The sequence below is a fragment of the Rhipicephalus sanguineus genome, chromosome 5 (assembly GCF_013339695.2).
Source record: "Rhipicephalus sanguineus isolate Rsan-2018 chromosome 5, BIME_Rsan_1.4, whole genome shotgun sequence".
Lineage (NCBI taxonomy): Eukaryota > Metazoa > Arthropoda > Arachnida > Ixodida > Ixodidae > Rhipicephalus > Rhipicephalus sanguineus.
The window spans coordinates 67,058,394-67,085,195 of record NC_051180.1 but is presented as its reverse complement, the minus strand read 5'-3'; the positions used below and the strand labels follow the sequence as shown (position 1 = coordinate 67,085,195).

Sequence of the window (26,802 nt, the reverse complement as noted above, 5' to 3'; positions counted from 1 at the left end):
GGCCCCTTTGAAAAACGCTATGCCCACGCGTTCAAACAAACAGATCGCGCATCAAGCAAGCCGGTGCACTCACAAGCGCTGCACAACCAACCAGATCAACGTAATGCAACGACACTGCCTTACCGTCACCTGCGCGACCTGCAAGCGAAGCATGATCGGAACTTGACAGAACGTGGCTGAAAATTACCAAAATTTGTGAGGACAATTGCACTCCCTGGAGTTCGGTGCGGCGCAGCGTTCGATATATTGGACGTTTCACTGTGCGGGAGTTCGATATACCTGTGAACCAGCCCTATGCTTTTGCATGGGAAATTCAAAGGGATTTCTCAATTTCTCGATATAGCCAATAACCCGATATATCCGAGTTTGATATATCCAGGATCGACTGTACTCATTCAATATTGAAAATATGAGGAGAGGATTGAACCCCCCGCCCCCTGGCTATGCCACTAAAGTTACAGCAGAGGTGTCTGGGCAGGATTGGCGAATGAACAACATTGATGCGGTCGGCTAGAAAACTGTGATCATAAAAATTATCACTGCACTTACTTCTTACTCATTAATGTGTTCCAGGAAAACAATAATCTTCCGCACTCAAGTTTCATGCGTCACCAAAACGGAATCTTATGATACATTTTATGGCTTCTAGTTTCATGGTAATCAAAAAAAGGTGGGAGGTGAACATGCATTTGAGAGCTCGTTCACTGCAGTACTCATCCGTTTGTGTTACGTAAAAATTTCAGTGCACACTTACTCACTTTATTTTTTAGTACAGTAAAAGCTCGTTAATTCGAATTCCACGGGAACGCTGAGCAATTTCGAATTAAACAAAATTCGAAATAATGAAAGTGAGCAAAAATGGGTGGATTTCGGGGGTGGGGGCACGAAAAATATTTATTGGCCAAAAAAGTCGGTGATGACCATCTGCTTCTTTTCTCTGAATGCCACAGCTGCGGCTCTCTGTTCCAGCGCGCGGACGCGGCGCAGGGAATCCTCTTCACCCTCTTCAAAGCTGAAGAAGAGACGCGCCACATTAAGTGCCTCCATCACCGCAGAAGCTGACGGGCGCACAGGCGCTTCGTCATCTTCGTCTTCCTCACCTTCTGGCTCTTCATCAACAGGCTGCGCACCGGCTACTTGAGCGATAATGTCCTCATCAGTCAGGGCACCACACACCAATGCACCGGTGTCAACTTCAACATAATCAGCAAAACGTACGCCCTGAAGAGTGTCGCGCAATGCCACTGGCATGAGCTCCTCAGCCCCGTGCACGTCGACGTCACAACTATCCTGCGCACTTCCAGCTGCAAATCCAATGTGGCGGAAACAGTTTGCGATTGTGGTCGCGGTCACCTGTTCCATGCGCGCACCCAACATGTGCATGGCAGTGAGCAGCGTAATGCCGAAGTCCTTCCTGTCGCCCGCGCACAAAATCATTCTCTCCAGCATGTGACACCTATAAAAGCACTTGATGTTCCTTATCACACCCTGGTCCATTGGCTGTAGGGCCGCAGTCGTATTTGCTGGAAGGAACACTAACTTTGTTGCTCTCAGCTCAACGTCGACTTTGTGCGCCGAACAGTTGTCAACGACAAGAAGAACGCGTCTGCCACCCAGTTCCATTCGCCTGTTGAATTTCAGTAGCCACTTCCTGAATAGGTCACCTGTCATCCAGGCTTTCTTGTTTGCGGCGTACTCCGTCGGCAGTGACCGAATGTTTTTGAAGCACCGTGGCTTGAGTGCTTTGCCAATCACAAAAAGGGGGACCTTTTCCGTACCGGTCATATTTGCGGCGACCAGAACAGTGACACGCTCTTTGCTGCGCTTGCCGCCGGCACAGCTGTCTCCCTTGTAGGTGATCGTCTTGTCTGGCTGCAACTTGAAAAATAACGCTGTCTCGTCAGCGTTAAACACATCCTGTGGTGAGTAGCTCTCCAAGTACTGCTGCAGGGTGTCGCTTCTCCAAGTAGCGCATGTTTCGGCGTCCACTTCCTTTGCCTCGCCGGATAACGTGCGGAATACGAGATTGTGCCGCTCCCTGAAACGATGAAACCATCCCTCGGAGGCGACAAAGTCTTCAATGTCCAAGCGCAGGGCGAAATCGGCTGCCTTGGCCATGATGATAGGGCCGCTCAATGCGATACTCTGGGCTCTCATTTCTTAACCCAGATAATCAAAGCCGACTCCAGTTCCGGGAACTTCGCTGTCCTTAGCCTTTTTCGACTGGCGCAAAATCCTCGGCTTCATAGGCGTTTTCAATGGCCGTCCTGTTGCGTATGTAGGTTGACAACGTGCTCGGAGGTATGCCGTGCTTCCTCGCAATTTCGTATTTGCTCGAGTTCCCTGGTCAACCTCTCGCAAATCTCCACCTTCTCCTTGACAGTCTTCGCGCAGTAGTTTCCCCGCGGCATCTTGCAACTTCGATGCGGAATAAGACGGCTTGACGGCGTGAACGAACAACGTGCTCGAGGAACAAAGTGACGCTGCCGGGTGCGGCCTAGGACTGCTAGGGCTACTCCGCCGACTCCTCAGCGTCCCGCGGGTCCCGCGTATACAAGTGGCGCCAGGCGCTGAGATAGCGGGAGGGCTACGGAAAAAAAAAAATTGCTCCCTGGATTTCGGAGGCCATACTTTGCTCGCCCTTTGCTCGGAGGCCACTTGAAGCTCGAAAAAACCGGTCGTGCCACCTATCGTTCGGCCGTAAAAGCTTCCACTAGTGTTTGACGATGATGACGCTTGGCGGCGCGCGCTTCGAATTATCCGTAGAGGCGGCAATTTCTGTTCGAATTAACGAATCGTTTTACACATGGTCTCCTATGCACTGCGGACCGGACTGCAGCGGCCATTTCGAATTATCCAAAATGTCGAATTAAAAAGGTGTGAATTAACGAGCTTTCACTGTACAAGCAAACCTCGCGAGATGATCACCTGTCACCTTCACGGCTGTTGCCCCCAACCCTATGGTGATAAGCATCTTGACCTGTCTGTATGAGAGCAGTTGTGGCATAGCCGCATTAAAAGTTCACTAAGCACTTTTGATCAACACAAGCCCCCTTCCTCTGTCGCATCTTTAAGTGGGACTGGTCCATGTGTGTATTGCTTGCAAAAATGAAAGCTACATGCAGCGCTCGAGCACCACTTGCTCAGCCAGAAGTGACGCCGCCACATAGGTGGTTCACAAGCCACCCAACTCGCAGTGCTTGCGTTGCTCTCTTTGACAGCTGTGGCAGCAACATCAAGGAAGCGAAATCCACTGTCTCTCAAAGAAAAGTCAAACGTACCCCTGATTGTTGACTGCAGTCTGAAGAGAAAGTGCTTAGTGCTTGTACATCATCATTGAACTCGGGTACTTGTGCTTGAACTGCCATCTTTGACTGTCAAAATGTCTGGCCCGTTCGGCTGTCGACCTTTGCCTTTCTCCACTCAATATGCTAGCGCTTATGTGACCTTCGAGTGTGGGACAATCGACAGCCTCGATGTGCGCAGTCTTTCTTCACAGTAAATACTGAAATTGACATGAACGAGCGTGTGCCAGGGAATGGTCTGCAAAAGACAGGAAATTGCTGATGTGAAGCGCACTTCATGGTGGTTTGGGTTGTGTATGGTATCTTCACCATCTGCTTTGTGGTCTAGATCATCATTACCGTATAAATTACTTTGATATAGCATATCCACGAAGCTGCTGCCCAGAAGCATTGCTTTTGCAATTGCCTAGCTTACTGGCTTGTGTTGGCTACTCCAAGTGTCCCGTTGTGATTCATTGTGGAGTTGGCTTTGAACTATGCAAATTACTCCTGAGTAGCAGTTATAAGGCGTGTAGATAACAACAAGGCAGGCGTTAAAAATGCCTGCCTTTGCTATGGAGCAGAATTTAATGCAGTGGCCACGATAACTCCCACACAATACAGGTTTGCTTTTCTTCCATGCAGCCATCGTCCGTGCACCTTCACAGCAAGGGAGGTATCCTGGCAAAGGCCTGCGACTACATTCAGGAACTGCGCACAAACTGTGCGCGGCTGCCAGAGGTTCTGAAGGAGAACGAGCGGCTAGCTTTGGATTTGGATCTGCTGCGGCAACAGTGCGAACAGCTCAGGGCCACCAATCAGCTGCTAAAGGCCCACCTAGAGCAAAGTGGCATCACAGTCACCGAAGTCGAACACACGTCCTAACAAGAGCTCCTTGGCAGCCTAAAGAAGGTATGCTTATTGGCTCACCACTTCACCTTTGCAGTAGGGCACAGGGAGATTTGCACTTGGTTAATAAATGTTTCACATAACATCGCAGTGGTTGCCACACAAATTCTGTCTGTTATGCAATACAGTAGAACCCCGCTGTTACGTTCCTCACTGCTGCGTTTTCCCGGCTGTTACGTCGTTTTCCGCCGGTCCCGGCATAGCTCCCATAGGATACAATGTATTGGGAACCCCGCTGTTACGTCGTAACTGGCGGACCGTTCCCGTATGATACGTCGCGAAGTGCGCTCGGAGCCGACCGAGTGACTACCAAAGAGAGCGGCCATGGTGCATTTTCACGCAGTTTGGCCTCGTTTGACCGTAATATTAGCCGCATGAGAGGCGCAAGCAACAGAATCTTTCAATTGATGCAAACAAAAGCATGGCCTTCGAGATTCAAATTGCAAAGATGGCGTCTATGACGTAACTGCTCGCGAAAGCAAGGCCTTCGAGATTGGCATTTACTATTGACAAAAGCATAGCCTCTGAGATTTGTATTGCACAAACATGGCGTGAATGACGTAACTGCTTGCGAAAGCAAGGCCTTCGAGATTGGCATTCACTTCTGCCATCGCGTTGGCGTAGACTCATCATCATCGTTATTTGTCGGAGAACGGGAGGAGTTCGAGCTGGTTGGAGCTCGCGTGGTCGTGCGTGCGGTTCGCGGTCGGACTCGCCGCGCCGGTCGTGATTGCGTGTGCTTAGTTCTTTCATGCCTACAGCTGTTGGTGTTAAAAAAATCACATACGTTGATTACATTTCTGTGGATGAGGCCGTCCTAAGCTCCGCGTTTCTATCCATCGACTAGATCGCGGCTGAGCGCAGCCAATTTTCGTGCTGCTCGTAAGAATTGAAATAAAATTCTGTACCACTAAATATTTTGCCGTTTTTTCCTGTTTTTCGGCTCTTACGTTTCCCGTCTCTTACGTTTATTTCCTACGGTCCCTTCAAAAACGTATCAGCGGGGGTTTACTGTATGCACTATGAACTTTCTCCACGCACCAGAGCCAGGCAGCACTTATAAAAATTATACTTTGATTTTAAGTTTTCGTCACCAAGCATCTGCAAGCGAGCCCCACCGCAATGGACATTATCACAATGAGTCAACGCAGTTCACTGGGTTTGGGAAGTCTGCGTCCTGCATGCAGCCTAAATCACGGAAATCGCTGTCAGTGTCGGGTGTTTCACTCATCGTTGTTTGTGTGAACCACGTGTGACTGACAGCAAGTGACAGAGCTGGTGTTAGTGTTTCGCGAGTTGCAGTCTCCCGTGACGTCAGACTTCTCTTGACACATCACTGCAAAGCCACCTCTTTGATGCCAAAACCGAAAGTGCTTTTTTAAGGTAGTGGTATTAAAAATATATTAAATGCATTCCCAAGCATTACGACCGGTTTTAGGGTTCTCGACACTCGTGTATTTATTTAGAGCAACAAGCTGAAAATATTTAAATTTTGTGCCAGTACTCCTTTAACAAATACTATCAGGTAACCACGAACGCATGTGACGTCACTGGCCAGCTCCTGCCATGTTGTCAGCGCTGCTGTTTCGTCTGTTGTGTTGAGTGCTACGAGTGCTTGTTTCCTCAATTGTCAAACTTTGATGCTTATCTAGTGCGGCAGTTGACGAAGGAGCTCGGAGGTGTGTAAAAATCAGTCAGAAAAACTTGATTCACTTCAAGAATCAGCTTCGAGAATCAGGTGGCTGCGATTTTCTTCTTCTTGTCGTCATCTAACTGAGGCAACAATGCATTAGGCGTGCTGATACATTTTCGCTCCGATCGTTTGTAAAGTAGCAGGTTGAGAAGTGATGAAGGAAGCAGTGAAATCGCAACATTGGTGCTCTGTAACAGTGTGTGTATGTCATTTAAGTGGTGTGATGTACGCTTTACTGACTCTTATTTAGACTGGGCAACGCTGCATTCTAAAGGCATACAGTTTCACGTACGCACGTCGGAGTGCCGAAGCAGTTATCTTTCTACTGTGCAGTACAATCCCGGCAGTAGAGAGCTTTCGTTTGTCTGTTGACTTCCTAACGTTTGCAGATACCTGGTTACCGGAGCTCTTGATGACTGCCGCAGCAGCTCTGGAGCCGGTAGAGACATCTTGTGGCATTTTGTCCAACCACAATATAATTTTTTTACCGCGATAGCGTTGATGAGTTCGTTTCGCTGAAATTTCGGCATCAATGTTGGCATCGGCGTCATTGGTTGTGAGCGAAAAATCATCTTGTCACGGACGATTTTTCGCTCACAACCAACAGTGCCGACACCGATGCCAATGGCGGAATTTCTGCGACACGAGCTCTCTAACGCTATCGCGTTAAAAAAACAAACATACTATATGAATGTCATGCAGTAGAAGGAGTCTCCTTAAAGGAGTACTGACATGAATTTTAAAATTTTTCGGGTTGTTGCTCTAAATGAAAGCACGGGTGTCGAGAACCCGTGCTTTATGTAAGTGTCAATAAAAAAAAAAAGAGTATCGTGGTGCTTGGGGATGCATTGCATATATTTTTAATACCGCTTCTTTCAACCAGCAGTTTTGGTTTCAGTTTCGAGAGGGCGGCTTCATAGTCACATGTCAAGTCTGCCCGTGACGTCACGGGCAGACTGCAACCCACGAAATATGCACCTGCTGTCCTTTGCTGTCAGTCGAACGTGGTTCATGATGAGTGAACTGTCGTCCAGTGCCTCCGACAGCAATTTCTGTGATTTAGGCTGCATGCAGAACCCAGATTTCGCAAACCAAGTGAGCTGACTTGAAACGTCATAGGGCTCTCCGTGCGGTGAAGCTGCCTTGCAGATGCTGGGAGATGAAAACGTTAAAATCAAACTTAAATATTTATACGTGTTTCCCGGATGCGGTGTGGGGAGACCGTTAACACTGCATGCCAAGGAAACCAAAAACATGCGTTTTGCTGCACTTCAAAATCGTGTCAGTACTCCTTTAACACATGTAATATTGCGTGGCGGAAATATAGAATTGCACCAGGCATCAAAACATGTGTATTGCGCAGTGAGTGGGTGTTCTAAAGGCCCACCCATTACAAAACGCTCAGACAAATTTAATCATCGTCAGCTGCAAAAGCATCAACAAAGTGAACAGCTGTGTAGGTTCTCATGTTGCCTTAAGGATGCTTAGAGGGCGCTTCGCTGATTTGCAAAAGTAAGAATTATGGCATTAACAGCTGTACTTGCAGTACGCATTCTAGGATAGTTTCAAATGACCAGTATTATGCGCACAGTCGTTCTTTTCCTTACGGCATGACTGAGGCATGCACCGAGAACAGAGGCTAGGCTAGCATTTGAGAAGGGGATGCACATGAAGCCTGATTACGCTATCGCATTCTACGCTTGAGGGCGAAGCTCAAGTGTCCTCCAAGCTTCTGTTTTCTCAGTCGCATTTCTGCTCTTTTCGAAAAAAAAAAAAAAAGAACGGTGAGAATACTGTGAGCTGATAATTGTCTCACTGCCAATGCTTTACACAGAATCAGTAAGTGGGTAAGTCGCTGAAATGTTATGTTTGTAGGTCTCTGGTTAGGCTCTGCATCATCAGATGTGGCTACCATTGTTGTACATCTCGCACACATCTCCAGCAACCCGGCCAGCACTCGTGACGTACGTTGTTTACAAAAAGCCCTCGCTCGATGACCTCATCGCTTCATGCTTCAATTTCGGGTTCAGCACTTCCACAAACTTCAAAACAAAACTAAAATACTTTTTAGGCTGTATTTGTGGCTGATGTTGTGCAGATGGCACCTCTGTGTTCCCATAAGTGCGATGTAACAGTCAAATTGTGTTTGAATTTTTGTGTCACCACTCCTTTAAGCATTGGTTGAGCAAAAAAATTAGGTGCGAAGATGAGGTTAAGAAGCTTGTTGGGATAACTTGGCCTCAGCAAGCACAGGACCGGGCTGATTGGTAAAACATGGGAGAGGCCTTTGCGTGTCACATTGAATAAACTCATTGTTTTTAGCTAAGCAGATCTTGAAGTTGTTCATCTCTGCATCTCGGTCATCTTTTTCCGCATACTAATTTAATTATGTGGATTTATTTTTGCAGCATGTCTATGACGATAAACGAAGCACCCAAGTGATACGTCATAATCCCGCTTTAGTGGGAAGCAAACAGCGGCTGTGCAGGACAACTAGGCTGGCGAGATCCAGGACATAGAAAAGCGTGTGTGCAAGTCACAAGTCCTGACAAACCATCTTCCACTTCACACAGTGTTGCAGATTCCCTTCCCCACGCTTGGCCTTTTGGGAAGGACAAGATGACATAGACAGCTTCTGGTGGTTCAACGTGCCTGACATGCAACCGCCCTCTTTTTCTGTGCATTGAGAGAACTCTCTCGCAAAGTGGTTTATTCTTCTCTCCCCTTTTTGGATGCTACGTCCCAGGCATATTTTCTCTGCGCGTCATAGTGAGTTGTCCCTGCTACAAGAAAGAAACACTTTGTTTTTTTTTTTTTTTAGTGAGATCTTGCTCCCTCCCCGTTCTAATGTTCGTGGTTGCACGGGCTGGGAGCTACAGTTGTGTGTGTGCGCGGAGATCGACGTATCTTTACCTTTTTGCCTTCATTGGCACTGCCTCATTGATGATTTGGAAATCACTGTGTTATGAATGACAGCACATGCATGATAGATTTATATATTCTTTTCGTGCCACTTTGAGTTGTAACTGCTACGTGCAGTTTGTTGCAGAGCGTCTTAATGCAAAAGGCCTTTCAGGTGGCTGATCAGATATTCTGTCTTCTGAGATGTTCTGGATTATAAGAAAAGGCTGCAGCTTCATTAGGCTTCATTAAGGCGGCATGTGATGCAGTCAGCACAGTACCTGGTTGCACATTGCATCTAAGTTCCCCACCTGCAGCGTATGAAAAGTAGTTCAGGGTGCCTTTGCGTTTGTCCTGGCGTACTGAAAGGGATGCTGGCATCTAGTCATCGCTCTAATTTGTGCCTGCATGAGTTCGTTCCATTGATATAGTATTGTACAGAGGTTGGAGTCGCAGTTGTCAACTGTGAGAATGCTAGATTGCCTGTTCACTGTTGTCTTAGCTACCTTTTTTTTTCACTCTGTGCTGCTTTTATTTTGTTGTTTGGAAGAGTTGATGCATCTTCAAAGTATGCCTGTTCGTGCCACTTCACCATCTTAAAAATGTGCTGGTGTGGATGAAATGAAGGCACTAGACATATGTAAGGCTGTTCTGCATTGTACTCCAAATCGCCTGGCTCTGCGAAGTGGTTTTTGTATTGAATTGTGCAAATGCACCAGTAATGAGCTGGTTTTGCGAAACGAGTCGTAACATACGCATAGTCTCCTTCAAAACTCGGTGAGGGTGCATTGTGCGTGCGTGTGTGACAAGTTTGATCAGTGGCTTTGATACTGTTGTCTTAGCCTGTTGTGGAAGCATTTGTACATAGGGCCAAGTGCTTGGTACATTTGTAATGTGAATCATAGGCAACTGCTAGTTCACCGAGGAACGTGTTGGCTGTAAGCTCACCTTGGAAGGGCCATGGTTGGAACAGCTTTGTCAATTGTGTTTTATCATTGCTTCAGTGTACTTGCACAGACTGATGCTGCAACATTAGGTGATGTAGACTGGAAAAGCAGAAGTGGCAGTGATACAACGATGCATTATAAATGAAAGCCTTGGTAACTCCTTGTGTTACAAGACACTTCAGCTGGTTGAGAGGCTTTTTTTTTCCAGATCCATTCAGCATAGTTGGTCATTGCAATAAGAGCTTGGCACATATTTTGTTTAAAAGCATTGTGACAGGTTATCTCCACCCACTCTGCCTTTCCTGTCTACAATTTCCTGCATGTCACTTTATGTTAGTGCATCTATGCTACTATGATAAAAGCTGTCGCCAGCAATGTATGCACAGAGCTTCATCGAATGTTGTGACACCCGAGACTTTTAGCAGCACAGTGAATCATTAGCTGGCACTTGTTTTTTGTACGTTCATGTAGCGAGAGTGCGGCATTGGCTGGAGAAGCACTTTTGTACGACCTATATTAGGTAGTGCAGTTTGGCGTGAGCGTGTCTTCTGTACTTTGTTTTTCTCCCTACTGTTGTTTGTTCTGCAGGTTTACCTCTCTGTTTGAGAAAGAACCTTTGTGAATGTAGGCTTGTTTGTGAGCATTTCACTGTTTACTTTCTATGGGCATCTGGCTGGTGTAAGGCTGTTTGTTGTTCTTTGTTCACCCCTGTGTTGTGACATTAATGCTTTCAAGCCTTTTCTTCTTTTTTTTCCTGTGCCAGTGCAACACATTGTTTTCAGAAAAGAATTTCAATAAAGAAAACATGGTGGACTACAGTGTTGTTTATGATGATTCTGTTGCATTGTGTTTTTGAAATATTGCCTTTGAATTTCACAAACAAATGGTTTGATGAGGTATAAGTATGTTTTCTGGTTTGTAGCAAAAATCTTCATATATAGCTGAAATTAAAGGGACACTAAAGAGCAAAACGATTTTTCTCGCATTAGTGAAGTAGTCTTCCAGGATACCAAAAACACCACGCTTGCTGTGAGAAGACGCTTAACCCCTTAACTGCTTTGGACGAGCAGAACTCGTCCTAGCGGAATAGGTACTCCCCTCTAGCGTTCAAAACAAGAGGCGCTCTTCTACAGCTTAGATTGCATGTAATCCACCAGATGGCATCACTTACTCGACAATTTATTTTTCTCCTGCGGAAAGAGCGCGGTTTTCGTATGAAAAGACGGCTTACGGTGGCGGTCACCCATGCATAACTGGCTCGTCAACACGAAAAAGAGGCTTCTCATTTTCGTCATCTTTTTCGAGTGATGATCATTCGGATACAGATGTTTATCTTGTGTTCGGAAGTGAAGACAGCGAAGGCGGTGAATTGAGCATCTCCTCCGGTGATGATGAAAACAGCTCGGAAGCGAACATCGCGAGTGCTCGCCAGTGGATCCTGCTTGATGCGGACAATCCTCCCGTGAAGCCTCCTTGCTTTCCATTCTTGGCCATTCCAGGCAAGAGTTTCAACTTGTCATTGCCAGATGACCTTATGGAATATTCAGCAGTTTCTTCAAATGTGCTTCGTTTGCTCTCGGAAGCGAGGAGAAAACGGGAAAAAATAGAGAAAGGAAACTCGATTTTGGTGCAGGAGCTGCAACGGGCCCCCTTGCATTATTCCGTGTTTTGATTTGACTAAGTATGTGGCACATTTATTTTTTTCAACATCGACAACCTGCTGTTTAGTACAATCAGGTTCGAAATCAGCAATAAAAAAATAGGCACTTTTGGTTGGGAAATTTTCAAAAAAATAAAGCACTTAAGGGGTCAATAAGGGAGAAAACGCGCAAAAAAAAAATACAGGTGGCGACGCCACCTTGGAATTCCCGCACCATTTGGCGTGACGTCACATACTTTTGACGGCGCCTGCTTGTGCCTACGTAGTTCCTAATCGGGTAAATCGAAGTACATTGCCCTCTGAGGGGGCCAGAGACTTGAGATAACGAGTTTGTGGAAATTTCGTCGAGCCAGTGGCGCCAAATACATTAAATGCTCTTTGAAATCTTTTACGTCACGAAATACAAAGTTCGGCGCGAAATTTTAAAATGAAACTTTGAACATGGTTTTCTCCTCTTGATAATAAACATGTGGTGCTGAAATAAACTACACAAGAGTTCTCCGAGCACACTTTATCAATCTAAACTAATTCATTGTTTCTCTTTAGTGTCCCTTTAATAAGTAGTCTTCGGTGTTTTTAACCTTAATAAATGCGTAACTGCAGTAGGGTGTTGTGCATAGTTATAGGAAAATCTGAAACGTCCTACCTTGAGAGTGCAAAGTGTCACTTTGAGGGAGTGCACTTTGCCACTAGTGTCATTCGCACGCTGTCACACGGAAACGTTTAGAGACACTCGCTGCAAAGTGCACTTGCTGGCGAGTGCGTTCGCCAAACTCGGCGTGTCTAGCCTCGGTAGCCGTCAACGTTTATAGAACCTGGTTCTATAAACGTTGGTAGCCGTGGCTCGAGAATAAGTATGTTATTATCGAAAGCCGAGTTTACAGTATTTTTTAAGTATCGCTTTCGTTATTAGAAATATTCTTAAGCATTAAAACATGCTATACAACCAAAAACTACCCTGCTATTCTCGCTCTCAGGCAGTTTACAGTCACGACCGCCAGGGGCATGCCCAGCACACGCCGTGCAATGGCGGCAGCCGCCGCGTTTGTACGTAAAGTTCATTTTAAGGGCTGCTCATAGCTGTAACACATTATTACTCAATAAACATTGCCTCAAATAACAAATATATGCTGTGCTACTGAATTATTTATCGCCATTACCATTCGTGTAGCAGCACGTCGCCAAAGTGACATTCTGGAGGCGTAAGTGCACTCTCTCAAAATGACATTAAATTTGCTAGTGTGGCCAGAGTGTAATACTGTTGGCTTTACATTTATAATGCAAATAAACCCATTTGTAACACCAAATCTCCGGAAAGCAGCAGCCTAGAGACTGCTCGGTCGACTCACATTGAAAACTATCGCATTCTAATGGTGTAATAGTTCATTTATTTATTACAGCAGCAACATTATTTTATTGCCAGTCTGTGTTGCATTTCATTTCTTGCCTGCCTAAATACATTACCATTTATATTTGGAAGGTAGAAGCAAGGTGTGCTGGGTAGTAGAAATATCCCGAAAATAGAAAGTGCCAGGGAAAAAAAGTAAACATTATCGCTCTTGCCTGTGGTTTACAGAAATGGTAAATCCCCGTAATAATAAAATTATAACAGATTAAAAAACTATAATCCCAAGTTTTTTTTTTTTTTTGTCTGCGAGAGTGCGTACCTCTCGCACTGCGCACCGCTCCGTCAGCCAAGACAACAGTTGCCTGACAGCCCCATTTGCTGATATTGAGGCATAGATTTCAGCTTTCTGCAGTACGGTAGTGCATGAATGCAGTCACGTGGCTTTATTTCCTATTTCGTCAAACGCCGGAAGAAAACATCACAAAAAACTGGATCGGCCGTTTTGGAATGCCCTCTACAACGAAACGAAACGCACTTGGCCCTGAAGTGACTATTAAAATTTTTGCATAAATAATTTTAGTTAATTAAACGATATAAAAAAATAGCCTGATAGACATGGCGGCAAACCCTATGTCAGTGATTTCATTCAGTTGCGGTTGACCGTCTTTTTTTATATATGTGGTTCTAGCTACGAGAAACATCCTGTATGTAAAACTTGATCCCCTGTGCGCAGTAATAAGCAGCGCACTTGATTATTTCGTCGTAAATCAATTTTTACACATCAACATGAGTGAGACTACGTAATGTGAGAGCGTATAATTACCATAATCTCCGCTGTGCGGAGATGTGTAAATAAAGAATTAAATTGAGCATGTGTGAGGTTCGAAGTGAATGTCCTATTTTAGCCATTTGTTAGGAGAAGGGAGCGCGATTTGCCACGGAGAACGCACACAACGCAACTAACTCACTCGCCGTCTATTTTAGGTCTGAATAAAAGTATAACATACCTATTCTCTATTATCGTTATGACCCAAGCTTACTGTATGACAAAATGCAATTTCGCCCCCATTCCACCCCGTGAAAGTGGATGTTACACAAGCACCCCCACCGCATTTCACTTTTGACAAACACCAGCATTACAAACGGTGTTAGACAACCTGCACCACAACAGCTGATGTCATACTTATATCGAATGTCAGTACCAAATGGTTCGTTGTTGTGAGTTGTTACAGCACAGAAGTCATTCTCTGACGAGCATGACAAAGCTCTCTCGTTTGTGTGATGCCTACAATAAATTCACCAACAACCGGTATGTCTTGCTTATTCCACACAATGAGTGCTCCCATAAAATTTTCAATGTCTATTTTGTCTATTCCTGGGTTGATATAGACAGGTACAAATCCACATTCAGCGGTATACCCACCTACCCAGGGCCAGATTATGCGGGTATGCGCCAGGGGGTTATTATGATTAATTAATAATTATTATTAGGACCGCAGTAACGTCAAACCAAACATCCACTTCGTCTATAACAAGAAAAAAAAAGAGTATGTGTGCCTCCTTTCGAGGAGTCTTGACTTGCCACGTATATGACTCTCTTTAAAGAGACACGTTAACTCTCTTGTGGGTGACACGACTCTCCGAAGAGCGTACAATAATCTCCAAAGAGAGTTGACGTGCCTCTTTAAAGAGAGTCATATACGTGGCAAGTCAAGACTCCTCGAAAGGAGTCAAAAGGCAATTTTTTTTTCTTAGAGTGTATCTGCTGCCGATCACGGTGAGGACTGGTGGAGGAGGATCACATATTCTTCCTTTTTTTTTTTTTGCCGCAATGCCGCATCACTGTAGGGCACTGGCTATTTGCAAGTGCTGTTTTTAGCCATGTAATAAAGTTATAGAACAATATTGCCATCATTCTCCATTACTTTATTGACTTTCTACTGTTGATTCGTCATCCTTAGGTGATGAATTTCCATTGCCGCTTGGTTCAGCTCAAACTGACTCAAGTCACTTGCAATGGACATTTAGGTTTCATAGAGCCAGTACAAGCAGACTTCAACAAAATTTGCGTTCGTAATTCCTTAGCTTTTCTGTATAAGAGGTTCTATTGATGGTTCCGTGCACGTTCACGGAGAAAGTGTTCGACGGAATGGAAAGATTCAAGTATATATATTTGACATTTCGGAAGCGTGGCGATAAGCTAGACGGGGCTGCAAAAAAAAAAGCATTGCTTTTACGACCCGTCACTCAACAGTCAATATTGCAATAGAGCTACTACCACTAATTATAGTATATGAGCGTCCGTCCTGATTTGAAAGGAGCTCAGATCTGAGTTCTTCGAAGAGTTCTATTGGCAACTACAGTTGGTATCCGACTAAGATAAAAGTGTAGTACAAAGTAATAAATAAGCGAACAGTTCTATCCAAAGTAATTTGCTGAAACTCCACTGCACGTATGCGTAAGCATTACACCACTTGCTTCGTTGTGCTGGATGCTTCTGCTGCTATATGTTTTGCTGTCTTAGCTTTGTTTGTTAAAACAACACGACGTCTGTGTAGAAATGAGCGAGTGGTAGAATGCTTGCATATACTCCCCTGTGCCTTTAGTTGTGCTTGTTTCCTCCGTAGTTGGCACTGCCACTGCTGTTAACCACGTGTCAAGCACGTTATTGAGAAACCGTGCTTATCACGTGGACGCCGCCATAGCCAATACAAATGGTTCAGGCATATTTTTTTTTATTAAATGTGTTTAAGAAGAGGTTGGTGCCTATACATGGCTCCGGCTACTCCTCTTCCCTTACTTATTAATTAGCGTCACGAACTTATAAATAAAAGTACACTCACACACGGCAATGTCCATTTAAAAGGAATGTTCACACGTCATGCATAATGTCCACGTGATGACAACAATGTCAACACAAGACACACAAGAATCGTTAGCACTTTGCCGAAGAGTTCGACCCACAGTGCCACAGTCCTTTGTATAGTGCGATCACATCTCTTGAGAGAAAATTGTAGGTTCGAATCGCACCACTGCCAGCGTTGTTCTCGTCTCGACTTATTTAAGGACACTAAAGGCAAATAACAATTTATGTCAGAGTGAAAGCTCAATGTATGACAACTTCTAAAACGGCAATATTATCAACAGCAGTGCCCTACTTACCGAGAAATTAAGCTAAATGTATCACATGATGAGCGCCACGAGTGGGACATTTTCGAAGTGATCCCGATGACGTATGAGATCTGCCTACAATAAATCACTAGTAATCAAACTAGCAGCAATAAAAAAAAGAACCTTCCGTGCATCAAAAGACGTAATAAAATGCTGTTTATTCGTTTACGTTTGATTTATGGAAAAAAGAACCTCTGTGGCGTTGCCATGGGGAACGGCGCGCGTGGTTCAAAGGTTCCGTTTTCGCCGAACTGCGCTTCGCCCGGCGCCCTGCTTCGCTTTAGGCGGTCGCGTCTCAGTGGTAGTTTCGGGATCGCGTACTGCCGCGTGTGTTTTGCGCGCTCGTGAAAGTCGCTCTGACAGAAAGTTCGACAAAATGCCGCATGCAACGACGCCGGCACTACGAGCCCTCAGCAGCATACCGCGTTCATCGGGGCTCAAGTAGCTGAATTGGAGCCCAGCGTCGCGAGCCAATGTCTCGTTGTCAAGTTCTCCGTCCACATCCATTGCGGCGATTGCGGCAAGCTTCGATGGCTTCGATGGCCGTTGTTGCTGCTGTGGGTGCCGCTACTTTCGCTCTGCTGCTAATAGTGTCGGCGGCCGCGCAGTAAAGGCGGGCAACGTTGGGCACGGCAGCAGTGACGTATGAAAGTCGGATTTCAGGCGGGTGATTTGAAGTGCGCTAACGCGATGCGGACCACTAAAACGTGATTTTATTTCAAAATAAGCACTTCCTTGGCATAAAAGTAGCACTACGAGGTTTCTGGACCGCTATTTCAACAATCAACGTCGACTTAATATTTGCCTTTAGTGTCCCTTTCGTCACGGATAGACCGATAAGTGGACGGACTGAAAGGTTTCCTAGGTTAGTCGCCCAAATGTACTTAGGCACTAAAAGGTTATTCAGGGGGGCTTTTCCTTACAGTGAGTTTTCTTACCGTAACAATACAGGGTAAGGCGCATAGAAATCAGCGGCTCTGAAATTTTCCGAAAAGTTTTTGTGGCCTGGCTGTGCATCAATGGGTAATATAACAACTGACCGATTTAATGTTCAGTTTAAATTTAACCAATTTATGGATGCGTGCAACTTTAAGGTCGTGAATATAAAACAGCACTTCAGGATACATTTTATTGAAAAACATAACCAAATCCATTAGAATTATGCATAAGAGAATCAGCTGGTAAGGAGAAATTCAACGGATTCACGGTGACACTTTGAATACTGGTCAGTAACTCATCAGTGACGGGCAATGTTATTGCAACTAAAATTTTGTTGCTTGTGCTGTAAAACGTCAATAGATCATCTACTAGATTTCAAGAATGATTAATCGTTGCACTTTGTCGAGTTAACCTTACTGCCTTGCCCACATAAAACAAAAAATAGGAACTCGCAGCATGGTGGTGGTCTCTGATAACCACGTTGTTTTTCCGGAAACCACAACGAGCAATTGGTGAACCCTGTGAATTGAAGAAGTAAATTAAAATAATTAGTACAGTAGCCATCAGCTGTCGAAGTGTAAATTAAGTAGAAGCTGCAGGAAGCTACTGTTATCAAATAGTTGCACTGCCATAAAAAAGCTGCAAGCTGCTTGCAGTTTCTTCTACACGGATGACCTTCTCGTTGGATCTGGAAATGACGATTCAGTTCAAAGAGTCTAAAGAGATGCAAAAGATTTGCTCGTGTGTTCTAACCGCATATGTGAAGAGCATAGGCGTGCGCAGAGTTCCTCATTAGGGGGGGCGAAGGTTCATCGCAGCGCCCCCCCCTAAAAAGTCCATGTATGGGCAGATTTTGCCCCCCCCCCCCTCTTAGGCTCTTAGGTGACTAGAAGGGTCAATGTACGGGGCAGATTTTGCGCCCCTCCTCTTAGATGATTAGGGGGGGCGGCCGCCCCCCCCCCTGCACCCCTCTGCGCACGCCTATGGTGAAGAGAACACCCTCCAGTTCTGCCACTGTTCCGGAATTGACAAACCTCGCCAGCTTTTCCAGTGCGCATTGATCAGAGCTGATGGTCGACCTTTTACGCCAGAAGAGATCTTGGGAGGCTGGTCTCATACCTCATCAGCCCAGAAAGCTATACGAACCCTTATGCAATTATCGAAGGTGTAGTATGGGAAAAGCAACGCATCCAGCAGTGGGACAAAAACTCACAGGTTATCTTACGCATTCGCCTAAGACGACTCGAAGGCGAAAGCCGTACTTTCCTCCTCGTCCGATGTGTTGCTTCTCCCGCGCCCCCCTCTGAAAGCCTTCTGCACCTAACGTGGTTTCGCACTGCCTCCAGGATCGGAGGCAGTGTTTTCTGCTCCTCAGCAGGTTTTGCACTGCCTCCGTGACCGGCCCACCTTTGACCAAGGGACGATACCACGTGATGACGTCATGATGACGTCACAAATTTTGACGATATGCGACGTCGTAATGATGTCATATGTCATATGATGACCTCATCACGTGATGATGATTTCTTGCATCATTTGTGTTGACGCTAACGGTCAGTTTTCGCATTTGGTGAAGCATCGAAGGTTTTCGCCTTAGAAACTCCCAGGGTCCCTTATGAATTCGCCTAAGTCGGTTTGAAGGTGACAGCCATATTCTTTTTATTGCGATAGCAATTATATGGACAGTCTCGGCTCGATTTTGCCGTTGCCGTCGCCGCCGTCATGCACCGTATATGTATAAGTATGTATATATATATATATATATATATATATATATATATATATATATATATATATATATATAAAAGCCTCCCAAAAAATAACTAAGGAAAATGCTTCCGAAGCGCGGAATCGAACGAGGGACCTCTTGCACCGCAGCGAGTGGCGCTAACCACTACGCCACGAAACGCAGATCCTCTACGTAGCTAACGGCGAGCGTTATAAACACACCCTATACCGCTGGACGGACTCAGAGATGGAAGGCGCTTATAAGCGTTTCTTCATTACCAGCGAGATAGCGCTAGGAGCGCGACTGGCGCATTTAAAAGTCGTCGGCGAGCTCGCTCGCTTCTTATATTTGCGCAGGGAGAATCTTGCCCTTCCGCTGTCTGCTCGCGCGGTTTTCTCGTGGTGAGGGTAAGATGGATGTTTCACGCTTTCACCGTTATGTCCGCGCTCATGTTACGGAGCGTAGGAAAGTCACTCGAGCTCAAGGGACGCCGCTAAACGAACAAACAGAAGATGAGCGCGAACTATCAAGTGTCACAGCTCGACACTTGAAGCACGCTAGTTTCCTTCGCTGCTTCGGCCGCCTTTGCAACAGGAGCGCTGTTCAAACTGAGAGTATCTATTGGCGAGCCTCACTTCGTATAGCATTAGTTTCTTGCTATCGCAGTCATTGCTTCGCCCTTGCGGCGAAGCTGTGCCTTTTTTTTCTATCAATCGCCGATGGTCGCCGCAAAATCAGCGCTGCCTTGGGAAAAAAAGTGCAAGAGAACTGTGCAAGAGATCTATTTTGCAAACAGTATCAGGGATATTTGCACCACTTGGAATGGTTTCACCTTTCAGTAGTGCGGTGAAAATACCACTGGCACACCCAGTCGTATTCAGCCACTGCCCGCCAATTTTTTTCAAAAGTGTGATTGACACCCCCTCCCCCTCCCCTTCTTAAAAAAAAATTCTGGCTACGTCCCTGAAGATACCGCTGCGGGAGTTTCTGTCGTTTCCATTTATTTTGAATTTGTATGCTCGATGACTCTTGCTCGGCCGCCTCAGTCTTCAAGAGAGAGAGAGAGAAATAACATTATTTATCCTGTCTTAAGGGAAGTCGCTGCGAGAAAAAGGCCTCCTCTACCATTTCAGTCCAACTCAGGATAGCCTCTGAAGTTCGGGGTTGTAGCTGCGCGTGGCAGCCTTCAAAATTCTTTTTCCATTCAGCTCAGGTCGATACGAGGAACGCATTGTAATGCAATAGAGCGGGTAAAATTTGGGCTTGTGTCCCATGTGAAGTTTAGTGCTAACTTCTACCTCTCTGTTTTTACATTTCTCACCTTTAGACCTTTGTTTTGGGGTTGAACACTAATTCCAGAGCTACACGAACTGTTTGCCTCGATTTAATTCCAGTGCTATTTGTTTCAACGTCGCTTCCCACCAGAAATACTGCTATTCACCTAAGCCTAGCAATATGTTACACTTCTCGAATTGGTCTTCGCACATGAGGCATAATGCTGAGGCTCGAACCTTAATTACTGTTAAAGCGAAAGCATAGGCGTGCGCACGGGGGAGTGTAAGGGGCGGCCGCCCCTCTCTAGTCATCTAAGAAGAGGGGGGCGCAAAGTCTGCCTCATACATTGACAGAATAAGGAGGGGGGGGGGCGATAAACCTTCGCCCCCCCCCCCTTTTAAGGGGAACCCTGCGCACCCCTATGAGCGAAAGCGTTAGATGCCTCATCAAACACGATAGTTGAGCGCCGGCGTCAACACAAGTGACGTAAAAAAACATCATCACCTTATGACGCCACCTTTCCACACCATAACATCACACATCTCCAACATTTGTGACGTCATCATGACGTCAATACAGTGACGTCGAATGACGACGTCATCACACGACATCGTCGCTTGGTCAAAGGCGAGCCGCGATCACAGAAGCGGTGCAAAACCATTTGGTTTGCAGAAAACATCCAGTGATTCCGATACTGAAAGCAGTGCAAAAACCACGTTAAGTACAGAAAGGTTTCGGACGGGGCCAGGGGAGGATCAATAAATCGACTGATAAGAAAAAGGAGATGGCGTGCGCCTTCGAGGCGTCTTCGGCGAATGCATAAGGGACCGTGAATTTTTTTCTATACGACATATTCTACAATGAAAAGAACAAATAATATTTTCTATACTCCTGTCTATGCGGTCACTGTGCCAAATGTCAGCGCATTGAACACGAAATGCGCTAAGAATAATGGCACGAAAACATATTTTTACGTTTTCTTCACTGAAGTGGTTATTATATCGATCATAGATATTACGCGCGAGCACAAATTATGAACTGTAAGGGACAGAACCGCCCTTTTCTCTGCAAGGTCAAAGTGAAAGCCGTGTTTGCATGTTTTTGGCACTAGAAGCGTTTCGTTTAATCTAGTTTTGTTCATAAAATATGGACTCGTCATTCTTCTGTAAACAACAACAACAAGAACAAAACATTCGCGTCAACCAGTATTTCAAATCTAAGTAATTAGTTTTCACTCTTACCTCTACCGCTTGCTTTATTGCCCAGGAGTAGACATTGAGCCTCGGCGTAAAGCACATGGAAAGTAAATCTATCGAGGCAGTAGGGCCCACCAAATTCCCTTTCGACTAAGATGGCTTCTATGATAGTAGAAGTAAAAAAAAAACAAAACAAAAAACATGCTTGATCCGTTCATCGAATCGCACAACACGAAATTTAAATGTTCTTCACAGGAGCACTTGAATATTTATTGTACATTGATTGATGACAGCTTGCACGATGCACCTACGTTGACGCCTGGTGGCACATCTCTCTCCCGACGACTAACGTCAATGCTCATATTAAACCTTTGTGATAGCTGAAGTAGTTAACATACACCGGGATACAGCATATAGTGAATCCCGCGCACAGATGGCGTCAACAAGCGCATTATATACATTAGTACTCGATATGCGCTCATGGAAAGCGTCGTCATTTGAGAGGAGAAATGGCAGTGGAAATCGGTGGGGGAGCCAGCCTCCGCTGCGCTGAGAGGGGATCACGAGGGCACCCAGACGTAGGCGGCTAGATAGATAGATACGTAGATAAAAACGCTCAAAGTGCCAAAGGTTCGCTAAGGAATGGTTCGCATTTAATATATTTCTTGAGATGTGTGAATGCAATTAAATTTTTTTTTTTTTGGTTTGTTTACTCTCTTGAGTCACATTTGAAAGCTTCTCTTTAGTCGGGCCACTGCGTGGAAGTTTCCACCCGAGACGTCGAGCGCTAGCGACGAGGCAACGGCGATGACGCGGCCGGTCGTTTCGCCGATGCCAACACGAGCTTACGAGGAGGTACGCCTATCGCGAGCCAGCTGGGGGGCCTGTCGATAGTGAGAACTTTGCCGAAACTTACCCCTTCCCCCAGCACAGGGTAGCCAGCCGGTCAAAGAACTGGTTAACCCCCCTGTCCTTCCGCTTGTTTCCTCCTTCCTTCCTTCCTTGCCCAAACTTACGAGGAAAATATAATGCCTGACGTCGGCTTCGCTGTCCGATGGTTTTCGCGGCGGGAACTGGCGGGATTTTTAATGTTTATTTATTTATTGATTTATTTCACGATACTGCAGGCCAACATTATTGGCCCATGCAGGAGGGTCAATACAATTGTAGCAAAAGAGTGAAAGAACAAAAGATTGAACGAATAAAATGAAGATGTCGTACAGATACATCATTCACTGAATGAAAGATTTTCTAAAGATTCCACAAAGCTAGGGAACTGGAAGATGGCCTCAGGGAGATTCTTTCTGTGAGAAACGGTTCCTGATGAAATACTGCGTTTGAAAGTTTCCGTTCTTGCGAAAATTGGCTCCAGCTGATGACTTCTGGGGTGCTATGCAGGATGGCCCGAGTTTGGCGAAACTCGGGATCTTTCCGAGCTCTGGCGACACCCCCTTTTGAACGAGCTAATAGTACGAGAAGGTGAAATCCATCCCTCAGCGCGCGCTCCGTTCTATTGGTTACGATGGAACGCGGCGTCACGTCAAGGGCGGTCGAGAAGGTTGGGTGATGTCGTCAAACTTCTTTCATTTGTTTGTCGTTCCACTGAGTGCAGAAGTGCAGCCGTGCAAGAAAAGTGGCAGAAAGCTCTACTAACTATATTTTTTATGTGTGCGCAGGCCGTTTGAATTCATTTTCAAGCGTTTAATGTCTGCACTAAGTATACTTTAGGATAGTCAGCACCGTGTCCTCTGAGATTAGTTCCGACCGAGCGCCTTATAAATCGGCGGCTAGAGCTAATCGCCGAGGCCACGTGTATAATCACCATGGTCGGCCTCTAAATTCTAGCGCGTTGCTCGGCGGGCGCGCGCCCTCGCCGTTCTCTTCTTCATCGTCTGCTCGCTCCCAGAGCACGCGCGCCCCGCTGATTAGCTAATTGGCTGGGCGGTATACCTAGCTAAGTCAGGGCGTGCTATGACGAAGCTGATTAGGCCAAATCATGCGAAGGCCGAGCTAACTAAGCCACGTCTTACTAAGACCATGCTAATGAAGTCATGTAATGCAAGGAACAAGGTAATTAAGATAATGCTTACTAACACGACGTTAATTAGGAGCATGTAATTAAAACCAAGATAATCAGGACCTTACTCACCGAGATCGTGTTAATTAGGATCATGTTAATTAGGCTTATGCTAATTACAACTGTACTATTCAGGACCTTGCGAATTATACCTGAGTAATTATTGCCGTGGTAATTAAGACACTATATATTAATGTTAACTAACAATACGCTAATTAGGCGCGTGTTAATTAGGATCGTGCTAATTAGAATTACGCAAATTACCTCTGTACTATTCAGGACCTTGCGAAATAAACCTGAGTCATTAATGACCCTGTAATTAATACATCGACAATTAGTGCTAATTAACACGACGCTAATTAGGAGCGTGTACTTAAAACCAAGATATTGAAGACCTTACTCACTGAAGTCGTCTTAATTAGAATTGTGCTAATTAGTATTATACTAATTACCTCCGTGCTATTCAGGACCTTGCGAATTAAACATGGGTTATTAATGTCGTGGTAATTAAAACATTAACAATTAAGAAAGGACATTCAATATCATGTTAGTTAAGACCTACCTAATCAATAGCACCAATATTGAGACCGAACTGACACGGTCGTTACTCCGAAGCAGACCAAGCATACTGAGTAGACGAGCCACGTAATAAGCTGAAAGAAGCTAGGTGATTACAAGCTCTTCCGATGGCTCCAGCCTTCTCACAAGTAGTGCAAGCTGACCAAATTATTTTATATGCAAAGAAGCTGCTGAGTAGCGTCCACCGCATAAAACACTTCACAAGCACACCGGCACTATGACAGTAACGAGTTGAATTGGGGCCTTTTCAGAATCGACGAGTTTGTGCCCGAGTTCGCGCGTCAATCAGTTTGATTGAGAGACGCCCGCGGCGAAGAGAGGGTTCGCCCACCGCGTTTCCTCTTGCCGAGGAACAGTACTCACGACGCAACGCCAGCGAGCGGCACGATTCATCTATGAGCCTAATTGCACAGACTACGCACACACGCACGAAGAACTAAAGGTTATATCATCACGTGGGATGTCTGGCATTCACTTTCACCGCTCTCACGACGTACCACTCACAGCTATGAAGCAAGCGCCCCTGGTGGGATTTTTGTCGAGAACTATTTCCTTGTTTATTATTTACTTGTTTGTTGAGGCATTGTTTCTACCGATTCGCTACTACAGACAGATCTTCAGACGTGTAATGTAAGTATAGCAGTAACCTGTCCGTTTATTTATCTGTAATATTCCAGAGAAGCGGAACGAGCTGCACCAGAGCGCTGCGCGTGCGCCCTTGTTGCCTTCGAGAGTGGAAATTTCCATGCTGCAGGTGGAAAGAAAGAATTTTCTGAAAGAGGACAAACGCCCACGAACACGCCCATGGGAGGCGCGATGACCAGTTGGCAAAAAGATAGCGCGACAATCACGCTGACGTCGCTGCGCTGTCAAAATGTTGACTGAGTGGCGGCGCTGACGCGTTCGCACGCGGTGTTCCTTTGAAAACCGCCGCAAACGCCGCGAATGCGTTTGTGACGCCATTCTCGTTCTTGTAGCCGTTTTTATCAACGCTGCAATCGCGTGCTCCGCACTGCCTTCCTGTCATGACCACCGTAATGCAAGCTCGGAGCAAACTCGTGTGCCCGAGAAGCTCGGGCCATCCTGCATAGCACCCCTGGTGTGGCGTGTTTGTGCGAGTTTGTCTAGTGAAAAGCAGAGTATTGTAGGATGCGGTATGTTCAGCTCATTTTTGAAAAGGCTGTGTAGGAATAACAAACGTACATTTTCCTGCGTACTTGAAGCTCTGGCAAATGAACATTTTTAAGTTATTTTGTTGGTGAATCTAACCTTGCGTGTTTGATAAATAAACCTAATCGCCCTCTTTTGTACCATCTCGGGCCGGTATATGTATTTCTTCATAAACGGGTTTCACATGGCCGATGCGTACTCTACTTTTGACCAGACAAATATTGTATATGCAATAAGTTTGCGCTTACTTGGAGCATCTCGAAGTTTCCGCCTCAGAAAGCACAGCTTCAAAATGATGACGAGCAAATGCCGGATATATGGGCAGCCCATGTCAAATCATTTCTGAGTGTAACCCCTAAGTATTTATATTGTGTGACCTCCATAATGGAATGATTGTGCAGGCTATAGGAGAATGGAGAAACATGTGTTTTGCGTGATACACTGTAAAAAATATTTTGTGAAAAAAACAGAAATTGTCTGGCAGCTCTCTTGCCACAGAATTTCTGTAAAGCTATGTTTTCTATTTTGAAGTTTTCTGTGTTTTAACACATTTTTTCCGTTTTACTTTACAAAAGTTTTCTGCATAAATACAATGTTCAGTTTTGTGTTACAGAAAAAACTTGGTTTTCTGTTTGTCTTCTTTCTGTTATTTCACTGTTACTTTCTGTTTTACAGTACAGAAATTTTATGTTTAAAAACACGTTTCAGTTTGCAGACATTGAAAAAAATTGTTTTCTGTTCTCATTTTATCTGTTATTTCGCTAATAGTGTCTGTTATCGTTTACAGAAACGTTATCGATAAGTACAAGTTCGGATATCGAGTCACAAAGGTTGTGTTTTCTGTTACTGCCCTCCTGCTATTTAATTACTGCATTTTAATTCTGGAACATTTTTTTATGCATAAAGATGAACTTATATATATTTTCTTAGACAAGCATTCCTCAGTACTAAAAAGAAGTTATGTCACTTGTACAAGCGATACGCAAAAATATTTTGTTTGGCCAAATGCAATGGCAAAAATACCAATATATTGCGTTTGCATAATCCAAATATATTCCAATTTTTTAAAATAATATCTGGGGTTTTACAAGCCAAAACTACGATATGATTATGAGGCGCACCGTAGTGGAGAGCTTCGGAAATTTCGACAATCTGGTGTTTCTAACGTGCACTGACATCGCACAGTACATGGGCCTCTACCATTTCGCCTCCGTCGAAATGCGACCGCCGCGGCCGGGGTCGCACCCGCGACTTTCGGGTAAGCAGCCGAGCACCGAGTGGACATTGTGAATTTCTTGGAGCTACACCCGCGAGGTGTTGCTTCCAGCACTCTAGTAAATAACGCAATAAAAACAGGCACGTTTCAGTAGATTATCCTTTCATGATAAAAGAAACAAATCTTTATTTAAGCACAGGAAATGCTGCATGTAAACAGCTTCAAAATAATCAAAACTGCGTACATGTTGTCACCGTAGATTCAAACTCGTTTGGAAATTGTGTAGATATACCGTATTTACTCGAATCTAGGCCGTACCTGATTATAAGCCGACCCGCGCAATTCGCAAGGCCAGAAAAAAATAAAGCTTAATCATTATACTCGAATCTAAGCCGAACCCCCCCCCCCCTCCACTTTCGCACATAGTTTTTTCGAAAAAAAAACATCGGCTTAGATTCGAGTAAATACGATTCATAATGACACTGCAAATTTTTCGTTGTAACACTTAGCATTCATAGTCTCGCAGAGCTTTAAGTTGGTCATTTGTGGTGTGAGGCGGCGCTGCTTCCTTGACTTATCCACCTTGCTCCCTCTGTCAGGGTTGACTGCTGCGGCTGCCCTAAAAACGAATAATGATATTTTTTAGGTGCACCAGGCTGTTGCATGACTATGCCTGAACATAATGGACCACACTGAGAACAACATTGA

General features: G+C 45.2%; 1 protein-coding gene and 1 long non-coding RNA gene across 4 annotated transcripts in view; one reads left to right on the top strand and one right to left on the bottom strand.

Moving 5' to 3' along the window:
- LOC119393717 (upstream stimulatory factor 2) overlaps positions 1 to 26,802 on the top strand; it is a 46,902-nt gene that overhangs the window by 10,126 nt on the left and 9,974 nt on the right. For 2 of the 3 annotated variants that reach the window (XM_037660841.2, XM_037660839.2), the window contains exons 6-7: positions 3,930 to 4,196; positions 8,295 to 8,330. In XM_037660841.2, the coding sequence (XP_037516769.1) occupies positions 3,930 to 4,169 (240 nt within the window). In that variant the 3' untranslated portion in view covers positions 4,170 to 4,196; positions 8,295 to 8,330. Of the gene's footprint in view, positions 1 to 3,929; positions 4,197 to 8,294; positions 8,331 to 26,802 lie in introns of those variants that run through there. The other variant, XM_037660840.2, reaches the window with a different exon arrangement.
- Positions 17,122 to 26,802, bottom strand: part of LOC119393718 (uncharacterized) — a 70,457-nt gene continuing 60,776 nt past the window's right edge. Inside the window, exons 4-5 of the long non-coding RNA XR_005183978.2 lie at positions 21,098 to 21,214; positions 17,122 to 17,371 (exon numbers count right to left, since the gene is read on the bottom strand). This is a non-coding gene — a long non-coding RNA (uncharacterized LOC119393718). The remainder of the gene's footprint in view (positions 17,372 to 21,097; positions 21,215 to 26,802) is intronic.